Raw genomic sequence first — 13,342 nt, 5'->3', positions numbered from 1 at the left:
CCTAACTAGGTAATCAGTATATGGGGTTCTCTCAAAGTATGTGTATGTTTCTTGCGGTAAACATCATACCTCAAGGCTCGACCACATCCTGTCCTTTATCGATATCCTGAAAACTGGTAACCCTACCCTCATACCACGGATTTCTGACATATTTAAACAATATAAATTTAATGAAGTACGGTAATTAATAATTATTTCAGTAGGTTATTTTACGACGCTTTATCAACAGCTGAGGTTATTTAGCGTCTGAATGAGATGAAGCTGATAATGCCGGCGACATTAGTCCGGGGCCCAGCATCGAAAGTTACCCAGCATTTGCTCGTATTGGATTGAAGGAAAACCCCCGGAAAAAACCCTCAACCAGGTAATTTGCCCCGACCGGGAATCGAACCCGGGCCACCTGGTTTCTCGGCCAGACGCGTTACCGTTACTCCACAGGTGTAGATACGACAATTAATTTTTCAGCTATTTACGACACGTTAAGTAAAAAAATATGGCTGAAAATTAAGGAAAAACTTGTTTTCAGTCCTATTAAATGTAAGACGTTTTGACAAGCGTGGGTAATCTTTAAACCAAGATTTTAAGGGTACCCATGAGTGAAATTACAAAATTCTAAACTGTAAAAGCTAGATTTTTCAAACTTGTACCATAGGTGTATATTAATATAACTAAAGATCTCATAAAAATTTGTCCTTGTAGCTATCATGGTTTACAAGGCAAGTTTACATTTTTGGAGAGCGAGTAACTAAAAAATTCTCTTGCGTAACAATTTTATTGTTTCGGTCTCATAATTTTTGAATAGGCTCACCACACTTATAATTATTTAAATAACCCTGAGTTTTTTATGTAGATTCATCAGATAAGCCTCTAGAATTTTTTTAATATTTCATAAAACCCAGAGATATTTTATTCACTAAATTATCTGTGAACTTAAATATCAAGTTTGAACTGTCTATCACAAAATATGCTTCGCAAGGTCCATTTTATAGGAATGAAAATGCTGAAAATTTAAAGTGTGAGAAAATAGCAATGAAAGACTTGAATACATTACTCATGTAAAATCCTCCTGATTCACCAGTGAACCTATGAGAGCATCTAACAAGAAAAGTAGGGCGGTATATTGAAACAGAAGTCAATGAAAATGCAAATAAATCAGAATTGTTCAGTACAGTGCAAAACTGAGCGTATCGCTGCTAGAATTTAAAGCACCACGGGACCTTTAAAATTGGCGTTTGGATTTGAAAAACGGTGATACCGTATCAGTAGTACTAACGAATAATTTCGAATGAAAAATTGTTCCGGGGCCGGGTATCGAACCCGGGACCTTTTGTTACACGTACCAACGCTCTACCAACTGTGCTACCCGGAAACTCTACCAGACACCGATCCAATTTTTTCCTCTGTATCTACAGACCTTAAAGTGGACTGACAACCGTCATGCAACCAACATTGAGTGCACACTGACTCTGTGTGACTTAAATTGTGAGTAGTGCTAATTTTTAAATAGAAAAAAACAAACAAAATTGTGATTTTTGAGAGACTTCCTTTAAAATTCACTCATGGGTGCCGTTAAGGACTTAGGCTTTGAAATGAAAAGTAAGAAATTTGTTCAAAGCCACAAAATAAGTAGCTAATACACCTTTAACATTATCGACTTTTAAATGTCTATTTTCATAAATTGAAGAAGTGGTTACATGGGAAATTAAAATCTCTTCCATGTTCTGCTGCGAAGCGTGGGATGTGACGGGAAACAATGAAGAGTGATACAGCCTATGTTGCATCAGCAATCAGGCCATTACTTCTCAGTGAATACGTCAATACTAGTTCTTCCAAAGTCATTTAGTGTACAAAGTGATAGCAGTGTTGATAATAGTGATCCAGTTAAACCCCTCGACTACAGAAGTTTCAACATAATTGAAGGGCTTGGTGAAAGAAGGGACTATACCACGTTTTTAAACTTTTGAGATAGGCGATTATTCTTCCACCAAGAAGTGAAGCAGTGAGTTTAGCTCCTCTTTTTCAGTAACAAAAAGTAACAAGATTAGACATATCTCCCCCTCATGAACGTACACACTAGATGATGCCTGCTATTCATATCTTGGAAAAAAAAAATGGGTGTGGCAATGTCGGGGTCACAGGTTTAGGTTTCACGCGAAGTATCGACAGATCTAGATAGGATCTTTCGTTTGGCACCAATACCAGGGAGCTAGCACATCGGAGTCACGAGATGTAGGCCTACTGCCCGGAAATTTTCACGCAAGTCCAAAATGGCCGCCAATCGCCGCGGGTCTCCACCAAATTCATGCTCGCATCGTAATAGTATACCCGATCGAACGAGACCGTATTTACGTATTTCAATCTTGTTATTAGTCACGAAGTTATGATGTCGGAATAGATCACCCTGCAAACGTTACATAGTTACATCGTTATAAAAGGAGCAATCAATATGCTGTATTTTCGAACTGCACTTTTATTTATTGTACCGTTAAACGAGCATGCGTGTGTTACTGAAGATCATTGCTTCCATGCCTGTTGAGTCAGTCTATCGAACAGCGTCAGATTGTCTGTAATAACCGAGCTTCTACACATGATTTTGTGTAAACACGTTGAGGACCTACTGCGATTTTTATGGAATTTCACAACATACGCCTTATGGCTAGTCTTCTTCTCTGCCTTTCAAGTGATGCATTTAGTATAGATTTCAGGCGTTTACCTGTTCTAGATAACTTCTCCGTTTCCTGTGTGTTGCCTACATTCAGTGCAGACCGGAAACATAACGAACTAATGAACGAATGAATGAACGAACGAATAAACGAACCAACGAATGAACGAACGAACGAATGAACGAACGAACGAATGAACGAACGAACGAATGAACGAACGAATAAACGAACGAACGAAAGAACGGAGGAACGAACGTATGAACGAAAGAATGAAATAACGTTTGAATGAATGAACGAACGAAAGAATGAAAGAACTGCCAAAATAGTAAAAATTAATAATAATCATAAAACAAAAATTATTCCAAATATCTGGTCCTCTCGTACTAAGATATAAAATTAATTATAGATAGAAACCGTTCGAATGAACGAATGAACGAACGGACGAAGAAACGAGTGTATGAACGAACAAACGAATGAACGAACTAACGGACTAGGAACTAAAGGACTAGGAACTAAAGGACTAGGAACTAACTTACTAGGAACTAAAGGACTAGGAACTAACTTACTAGGAACTAAAGGACTAGGAACTAAATGACTAGGAACTAACGGACTAGGAACTAAAGGACTAGAAACTAAAGGACTAGGAACTAAAGGACTAGGAACTAACGGACTAGGAACTAACGGACTAGGAACTAAAGGACTAGGAACTAAAGGGCTAGGAACTAACGGGCTAGGAACTAAAGGACTAGGAACTAAAGGACTAGGAACTAAAGGACTAGGAACTAACGGACTAGGAACTAACGGACTAGGAACTAACTTACTAGGAACTAAAGGACTAGGAACTAAAGGACTAGGAACTAACGGACTAGGAACTAACGGACTAGGAACTAACTTACTAGGAACTAAAGGACTAGGAACTAACTTACTAGGAACTAACGGACTAGGAACTAACGGACTAGGAACTAAAGGACTAGGAACTAACGGACTAGGAACTAAAGGACTAGGAACTAACGGACTAGGAACTAAAGGACTAGGAACTAACGGACTAGGAACTAAAGGGCTAGGAACTAAAGGACTAGGAACTAAAGGACTAGGAACTAAAGAACTAGGAACTAAAGGACTAGGAACTAAAGGACTAGGAACTAAAGGACTAGGAACTAACTTACTAGGAACTAACTTACCAGGAACTAAAGGACTAGGAACTACAGGACTAGGAACTAAAGGACTAGGAACTAACTTACTAGGAACTAAAGGACTAGGAACTAACGGACTAGGAACTAACGGAGGGTTATAACAGAGAAAATGAATTTTGTTACATTTTTTAAAATACAGCTTTCATTTTTAGTGCGCATATGCAACTTGGGAATCTAATACAATTACCAGAATTTGTATTTCATCATACACTTATGTTTTCAGTTATTTATTAAAAAAAGGGGAAATTTTTTCAAAAATTCTGCTCGTACAAATTTAATTCTATCAGTCTGAATATTTTTATACGGTACCACTACTATGTTTCTTTTTTAATAGTTTATTTTACGACGCTCACTGTTGTGTTAGAAAGAGAATTGCGCATTCTATTTTTTTAAATAATGCCAGATTACAGAGAAAAAATAATTTGTGAAATAACTCCTATTTTTTTTAATTCTTTTGTTTGTATCACATGTATATTTTTTCTTTTAAATGTTGGAGGATTATAAAAAATTCATGCAAAAATTGTTAAATATGGTGTAGTGAAAAGGCCTATACAGAAAAATATTCAGCTTCTAGGCTACAAAATTGTACAAGTCTTAGTGATTTTGAAGAATTGAAATACATAAAATATTAAGCGGAGAAAAATGACTTTAAAGTAGACACTTCAAGAGTGCGGACCTTTAATTATGACTCAATTAGGGGAGTTTCCATTATATTACGTCTTCCAAACTTTGCAAACATGTAGAGTAAAGTATTGGGAACCGATCACAGAGAAAAACAAAAAATCCATTTTTTTAAATGCCATATTTTCTCTATATACCTCCCTTAAATCGACATACGCCTTCGAAACATTGCAGGAATGTAGAGTAGAGTATTGGAAACGGATCACAGAGAAAAAGATTTTTTTTTTCAAAAGTGCCAATTTTCTCCATAGGCCTCCCTTAAACCGAGATAACCACTTTGTCGCAGCTGTTTAAAACGGTGGAGGCCTATCAATTTCTGAAGATAATCATTTGTTTGTATTCCTCACCTGATATAATTAGGAACATCACATCAGACATTTGAGATGGGCAGGGTATGTAGCACGTATGGGCGAATTCAGAAATGCTTATAGAGTATTAGTTGGGAGGCCGCAGGGAAAATACATTTGGAGAGGCCGAGACGTAGATTGGAAGATAATATTAAATTGGACTTACGGGAGGTGAGATATGATGCCAGAGACTGGATTAATGTTGCTCAGGATAGGAAGCGATGGCGGGCTTATGTGAGGGCGACAATGAACCTACGGATTCTCTAAAAGCCATTTGTAAGTAAATAAGTAAACATCTGTTCGACAGTGCGCTTATTTCATTTGACGTGAAGTAACGTACAATATCAATTTTGCTAATTACTAGGGAACGGATTTTTACGCGCTAAAAAATTTAAATATATTTATTTTTTATGAGCTAAAAAGTACGAAAATATTTGCTAAAAATAAAGAAATATTTCTTTTAAATATGAAAAAATATCTTACTTACTGTAGCTTGGAAAAAAAATGTTATTAGGTACTCACCCACCACACTTGAGTGCTAGTAGTTGGCCGAGAATTGCAGTGAACAACAAAGGTCATCTCCAAATTCTCCATCACAAATGCATACCGATTATCTCTGAACAACGACTTATACTGTGAAAACCATCTTTCTATATCACAGGACGTCAGACGTGCATATTTAAAGAGAGGAATGTCACAAACACCGTCAATTTCACCTACAGGCACACCCTCCAATACTTGAGCAACTTTACACATTTTTGTATATCCACTGTTTTTCCCTAACACATTCTGGAATTTGTCCCTTAGTACTTGTACTTCTGAACCTAGTAGCGAGTCTAGTTTAATTTTCACGGCACGCACCTCCTTGTTTCAGACAACAGGTTTTTGGATGCTTCGAGTTTTTTTATGGTGTCTCACAAAAAACTGATTTGCTAATAGGAAAGCCAAATCGTTTTTTAAACAACTATCTTTCCGTATATCCTGAAGGATATCGATCGATTGACGAAGCCCGGTAACAGGGAATCACAAGACGTATTGCCTTACTTGATGGACATGAGCGAGAGGCGAGATATTTGTTTAAATTAAATGATGTTCATACCCGAGCTCTTATCTGTTGTGTTTCACAAACAAAGCGTGTAATGAAATTATCTTCGGCAACAATAAACATTCCTAATTATGTTGCAAGAGCTCTCCTCCTTGTCCATGTTAATTTATTCTCTAATAATACTACTGATATGCTGCCTAGCAGTTCTCAGAACTTGAGGCGAAACTATTACAAAAATGTATCACGGATACACCAAACAGCGCTTGGAAACTCGAAGCAACCAAGAATTCTTAAAAAGATAACGTACTTCTGAGTGACATAATTGATTTAGTTTTAAAATGTTTAAAAGTTCTTGTAAAAAATTATTTAAGTAAAAATCTCCAAGATTTATGTGTTTATAACAGATTTCCTGAAAATATGTATTTACAATTTTTTTTGTGAAAATATGTGTTTTTATGTAAAATAAAATTCGGGTTTTAAACTTGAAACTTCCTGTTCGGAATTTTTAACTTTGTTAATTGTGTTTTATCACACCTAAAAATAATATTTAATTACATAGGAATCCGCTCCTTACTAATTGCTTAGTAAACTATACAATGAGAAAGTATATGTCACACAGTATTGATTTTTGTCATATGTAAAGCTAAGGTTATAAATTTGTTGCCACCGTCAGGGATCGAATTCATAGATTTTCTCCTCGCAGCCAACTGAGTTACCACGATTTTATTCATCATTCGTACATGAGATACAAGTAGGTACTTCGACGTCCTATTGATATCAAACTGCAGGCCAGATTGTGTCGCTGACCACAAGTAAGGAATCCTCAACCTAGAATCAATGGCACAGAATATTAAGTTGCATAAAACAGATCTAGAAATTATTTCAATCCAGCACGCTTCAGTTTCAGATTGCACTAATAGATAGGAAGATCTGAAGAGTTGTGTGAAGGCGGGTCGATGCACGGATGCTACACGTGCGAGGCATTGGAGGTCACTTAGAGGTCAACAAACGTCAACTAAAAGAATTAGGGAAAACTGCAAAGATTTCAGGATATTTCGATACCTTCGCTTTGAGAAATATATATATGCTCACAATCACAACATTGAAGCAGATAAGTTTTATCCGTTATATCGGTTTTATCTATGTGATCTTTGTGCAAGAATATCAGGATGCAATGTTCTCTACGAGATTGCATCGTTATTGTAAAGAGAAAAATATCTCATTAAAGTAAATTTAAAAAATCTATTGAAGTAATTTTTAATATTTTTAAGTGGGTCCCATAGTTTTATGAGAAAAATGATAGAGTAGTTTAAACAAAATTGTTTATATTAAATATGAAGGATACGATACAAATATTGTCAAACATTTTATATATTCTACATGCAACACAAATTAGTGAGATTGACTTAATTACTTAAATAATGTAATTATTTATTTGCTTGTTTGCTTATTTATTTACTTATATTGAATTTTGTATACCTATATGTGTATTTAAAAACTTCACTTTGAAAACAAAAATATAAAGATTTACATAAAAAAAATGTTTTTAACTTATTTATGCTGATTTGTCCCGCGAAGACAGGAAAATATCTGAGTACTGCACTGGTATTTAAAAATTATTGCGTTTTGGCAGGTGCATCATTTCAGTTTTTTAATAAAATAAATATATATAAATTTCAATCATAAGACACATCTGTTTGCAAATGTTTATTTGCTATATGAATATGGAATATGCTGTATTAACGTTTTCGTCTTATTGGGCATCAACAGATATAATAAAATATGTAATCTGAACCTTGATCATATTTTATTATATCTGATGATGCCCAATAAGGCGAAAACGTTAATATATTCCATATTCTTATAGCAAATAAACATTTGCAAACAGATGTGTCTTATGATTGAAATTTATATATATTTATTTTATTATATTACTAGACATATCTAAAAATATAAAATGAATTGTAAATTAAAATTTCTGTTTTTGCTTGGGGGGGGGGAGATTTTTTTTTGTGGGAAGACCTTATAGGCTTTTAGCATAATCGCATATCGTACTCTCTCTTTATTTCCTTTTAAATGAACTATTTTCAACAGGTACCATAAAGTGGGGTAAACTTGATCATAAAACATAAAATGAAATGAAATAAAATAAAATATAAAATAAAATATAAAATAAAAAATAAAATAAAATAAAATAATATAATATAATATAATATAATATAATATAATATAATATAATATAATATAATATAATATAATATAATATAATATAATATAATATAATAAAATAAAATAAAATAAAATAAAATAAAATAAAATAAAATAAAATAAAATAAAATAAAATAAAATAAAATAAAATAAAATAAAATAAAATAAAATAAAATAAAATAAAAAATAAAATGAAATAAAAAATAAAATGAAATAAAATGAAATAAAAAATAAAATAAAATAAAATGAAATAAAATGAAATAAAAAATAAAATAAAATAAAATAAAGACTTGAACCATGATATCAGGTGCACTGAACATATTTTTTAAATTATTTTTAAGCAACAAATAGGGCTGATATGGTTCAATTTTTATGGCGAAGTTTGTCCCACTTTACAGGGCATTTCCAGTTTCAACACACAGGCCTAGTTTTAACTTCTTTTCTTACTTAGGCATATAATATACGTAATTTACATGAACTTGCTGTTAATATGACGTAGGTGCGAACAAATGAACAGACAATTTTATTGACAAAGAAACTTTAATTTCTTTTAACAAAAAAAAAATTGTAATTTTATTTACAATAGGTAACAACCACTAAAGCAGCAAATGGTAACGGCTTTGTTTCATTTCAGCTAGTTCATTAACTGGCTCTTTTTTTACTTCTTAAACGTTTCTAATAGTGGAATATTTCAATAGTATTAAAAATACAGTTCTCACATTTTTCTTTAGTAGTAGTACTAACTTATTATTATTTTTATTTAATCATAAACTCTGTGTTTCGGTGTTAATGATCTTGAGTAAATTCCAAAATACTGAATGGGAGAGAAAATACAGTCTATTAGTAGAATATATTAACCCTTAATAACATGCCTTGATCTAAAGGGCTGTTCGTTTTAAAGGCACAGAATGAATATTGACAAAACGAGAGGATTTTTTTCAACCAAAATTTTATAACATTGCCTGCTATCTTGAATTCTTAAACTGCAAAAAAATTAATTTGGTTTTAATAGAACGTGCTCTCAGAATTGTTAAACATCTGAGAATAACATTTTCGTTTGTGAAATTCCTGGCAAGATAGTAGACTGCGAAAGATAATTTTTTCTAGTTTATTTCTGTAAAATATGTTTGATAAAATAATGGAAAACTGGTTTAGAACCACGGCATTATAAAAACACGAAGAGATCATCTCACTGCTTGTTCAATTATTAATATCAGTTTGGATTAATATGTACAAGTTGTATTATAGCAAGGACTATTAATGATAGCGACAGTAATACTGGATAAATGTATCGCTTCATTAAAAATTACATAATTTTTCCCTATATTCTTTTTATGAAATGCTACACTATTTTCTTCTTCTTCGGTTGTATTACAGTTACGGAGAAACAAACTCATGCTCCTTCACACGGATTGACTCAGCTACCTTCAACTTTTGACGTGGCCAGGAAATGAACGGTAAATATTACCGGAGGTCCTCTCATCCACAGAGGTTTTTCTTTTACGTTTCCAAAATCTAATGTGTGGTCATTCCAACTTCATTTTCCACGAAAATAACCTGTGCTAAGAATTTTTACTGTTGTTAAATTCATCACCTGCGACCGAATTTGAACTAATGACTCTTACATTTAATGGAAATTGTGGAAAAGAATGGTAATCACTAGAAGTTCATATTTATAAAACATGCTCAATTTGGAAGCATAATTTAAAGTCAGCTTTACTTTTCACACACACAATGCGCTTTATATATATATATAAAATAGTTGTAAATATTTAACACAATATGTTTCAGTAAATTAAATCGACACATTTATGTGAGAGTTATAAAAATTGTTTAAAGAATCAATAATCTTATGTTGGTCGGTAAAATTTTTAATGTTCTTTAAAGCGGTTTTTATTGCCAGCGAGTTGAGAAAAATTGCACAATTAAATGTGAATTCGCGCATTTGATGTCGACAAATTACACATGAAAGTTTGTCTATTTAAACTTACGGTGAAAGACACTGGTATGATCCTGAAGCGGCGTTTTCTCGGAGATTACAGATTTTTCTTCCATGATCTTACAAATAAGAGATCAAGTAACCGCGAGACTCCGATTGCATCCACACTCCAAGCGTTGTCGGACGGATATGTCGCCCTCTTTTTGACCCCCACCCCCAACTGAGAGACCGCGCACGCGTGGAAGACGCCAATAAACCCAAAAACGCGGTTCAAATACCTGACATGTAGAGCATTTCCCAACCCGCGTCTCCGCGTGGTATTCTTGAAGATCTGAGGTCAGTAGATCTCGAGATGCTTGAGTTGCCAACTCTTAAAAGTTCACAACTGGAGAAGATGCGCTCGAAACAGGTGACGTCATCTGCGATTGCATAATCTTTACGAAAGATTGGTACACTTTTGACTGGCCTTCTTCCAAAATAAAACACAACGTAAATAAATGAATAAAACTTTTATTGTTACTATTTGTAGAAACTAGAACGCGCCACTTCTTAATAAAAATATTAATTTGCTTCTAAGAGGGCCAAGACACTCAATTAGCAATATATTTTTTCATTAGTCTGCTTGACTGCAACTTTTCGCTTTTGCACCGTCATCGTTTAGCGTATAGTTAGCGTGTGAAGTGTCAACAGACTGTGGCATTGCATATGCAGCTGCAACTTTCTGCCAAAGTTAAATGATCCAGAAAGGTATCGTTCAGAAATGACATGTTGTTCCATATGAAAGAATTTCTACCACTTAGTCTAAAAAGAATCTTATTCAGACGCTTGTAATGCCCAATTTTGATTATTGCGATTCCTTGCTAACTAATGTAAGTTCACTCTTAGCTGAGAGACTACAACGTGTTCATAATGTGTGCATACGATTCATCTGCAATACTCGTAAATTTGACCATATAACACCTTCCCTCCAGTTACTTTCATGGGTGCGTCTGAAGGAACGAAGAACAATACATTCACTGTCTCTTCTGTTTAGACTAATGCATACTTCTACTCCGAATTATCTGTTATCGCGCTTTCAATTTCTTACAACTCTTCGAAACCGACATCAAGCACTTCTTTCTATCCCTCATCATATAACGTCTTTATACTCATCTTCCTGTTGCGGGTTCGATCCCGGGCCAGGTCGATGGCATTTAAGTGTGCTTAAATGCGACAGGCTCATGTCAGTAGATTTACCGGCATGTAAAAGAACTCCTGCGGGACAAAATTCCGGCACATCCGGCAACGCTGATATAACCTCTGCAGTTGCGAGCGTCGTTAAATAAAACATAACATTAAAACTCATCTTCCTATACTGTAGAAATACCTCGCCTCTGGAATTCGTTACCTAACGACGTCAGGGACTGCCGGACTTTATCACAATTCAAAATTAAATTGGAAAATGTTGTCTTAGTTAATGTTTTTAGGTATTGCTAGAAGTATTGATTTGCGTTGTTTTTTCTTTTTATTTTTTAATCTAGATTATAATTGCAAGTTTCTTGTTTATGTTAGTTAATTATTTAGGATACAATTAATTATGATACTTAATCACTCATTTAAAGTTTGTGTGACTGCAACCTGTGTATATTTTTGTGTGGCTTTACTTTGTTTACAGTGTTTTTTTTCTCTCTCTCTCTCTTTATTTTTTGTGTAGCTTTATTTTGTATATAGTGTTTTTTCTCTGTTTTTCTATATTATTGTATTTGTATTCCTGGTGTTGTAGAAGAGAAGGCCTGATGGCCTTAACTACAACAGAATAAATAAATAAATAAATAAATAAATAAATAAATAAATAAATTAAATAAATAATAATAAATAAATAAATAAATAAATGTAGGCCTATTTATGTGTGTACGGAGACCAATCAAAATACAGCTTGCCCTTTTATGCGCCCTTAGGGTTGAAAAAGATGGGAAAGCTAGAGAAAGTATTTTCATGCTGCAGAGATGGAGCAAAGTATTCCTTAACGGTCACTAGATTTTACAGATCATCTTCGTCGATGCGTTTTCTCTACTGACATAACTCGGTATACTATCACTCACTCAACGTTCTCAACTGGTAAGAGAACAGTCATTTTCCAAATGGACCGACAAACAAAATTAAAAACGAAAACACCTATAGTTCTGTAACAGTGTTTCACTGTTACTCTACTCATCTTTCTACTTGTTTCCATATTTTTTTCTAAACATTTCGTATTTGTCCTTATCCTAACGTAGAAGAGTCTTGTTTCCTTTCTCCGTATTCCCTTTCCTTTTTCCCCCATTAGCTCGCTATTGCATTTGATTGGGTACGACGAGCTCCGTTCCTTGAAATACTTTCACTGTGATTTGAGATCTCATATAGGCCGTATCGTCTCTTAAGTCAGGATTTAGTCTTCCCTTTCGAAAAAGATGAACTTTTCTCTTATCATTTTTGGACTTCTTTGGCATTTCATTTCATTTATTGTATTTATTCCATAGATCTTACATTAGCAAAGAAGCTTTAAGATGTGGAACAAGTCAAAATTTTACAAGATTACAATTACAATTTTTACCATTTATTTTACAATTTTAATTTCAATTTTTTTTTTTACAATTTTTTGGCGAGATGTAGTAAGATGAGGCGAGGTCGAAGATTCGCCAATAGATTACCTGGCATTTGCATTATGGTTGGGGAAAACCTCGGGGAAAAAACCAAACAGACCAAACGGGGGTGAAGTGAAGTGAGGCTGGGGAAAATCTCTGAAGAAACCAATCAATCCCACCCGTTTAATAGGTGAAAGTTCGCGTCACACCTTTCACCTTGTGGAGGCACACCAGTGTGCCGCGGCTCACCGGTTGCGGAACACTGGTCTAGAGACTATGAAAGAAGTCGCATTATAACCACGGTCTAGTATAAACAGTCACGAAGCTTTAGTTGTGAGGGTGCTAGGAACAATAGACTATGCCGGTACTATTTCGCATTGTCTGTAATGAGGCGATATTAGCGATCCTAGTGGTTAGCAACTATCTATGGATGCATATTTGCTACGTAATGAGCTTCGTGACTGTATATACTAGACTATTATAACCGTGATGGAATTGCATGGAGTAGCCTAATAGCTTGCAGCAGTACTTTCATCTAGGGCTTGTTGCCAAAAAAATTCATTTTCAACAGTGGAGATCCTGTTCTTTTTTATGTGTTGCCATTTTATAACATTGGAATGGGCAATCTTTACATATATATGTGCGTAATCAGGGGTTTCACGT

General features: G+C 34.3%; 1 protein-coding gene across 2 annotated transcripts in view; it reads right to left on the bottom strand.

Moving 5' to 3' along the window:
- Positions 1 to 10,560, bottom strand: part of LOC138712361 (sialin-like) — a 67,771-nt gene extending 57,211 nt beyond the window's left edge. Inside the window, exon 1 of one of the 2 annotated variants that reach the window (XM_069844030.1) lies at positions 10,355 to 10,560. In XM_069844030.1, the coding sequence (XP_069700131.1) occupies positions 10,355 to 10,370 (16 nt within the window). In that variant the 5' untranslated portion in view covers positions 10,371 to 10,560. Of the gene's footprint in view, positions 1 to 10,128; positions 10,274 to 10,354 lie in introns of those variants that run through there. The other variant, XM_069844029.1, reaches the window with a different exon arrangement.
- Positions 10,561 to 13,342: the final 2,782 nt, after the last annotated feature.

The sequence above is a fragment of the Periplaneta americana genome, chromosome 13 (genome assembly GCF_040183065.1).
Source record: "Periplaneta americana isolate PAMFEO1 chromosome 13, P.americana_PAMFEO1_priV1, whole genome shotgun sequence".
NCBI lineage: Eukaryota > Metazoa > Arthropoda > Insecta > Blattodea > Blattidae > Periplaneta > Periplaneta americana.
Note: the sequence above shows the minus strand (reverse complement) of the source record. Positions and strands in the feature narration are given on the sequence as shown.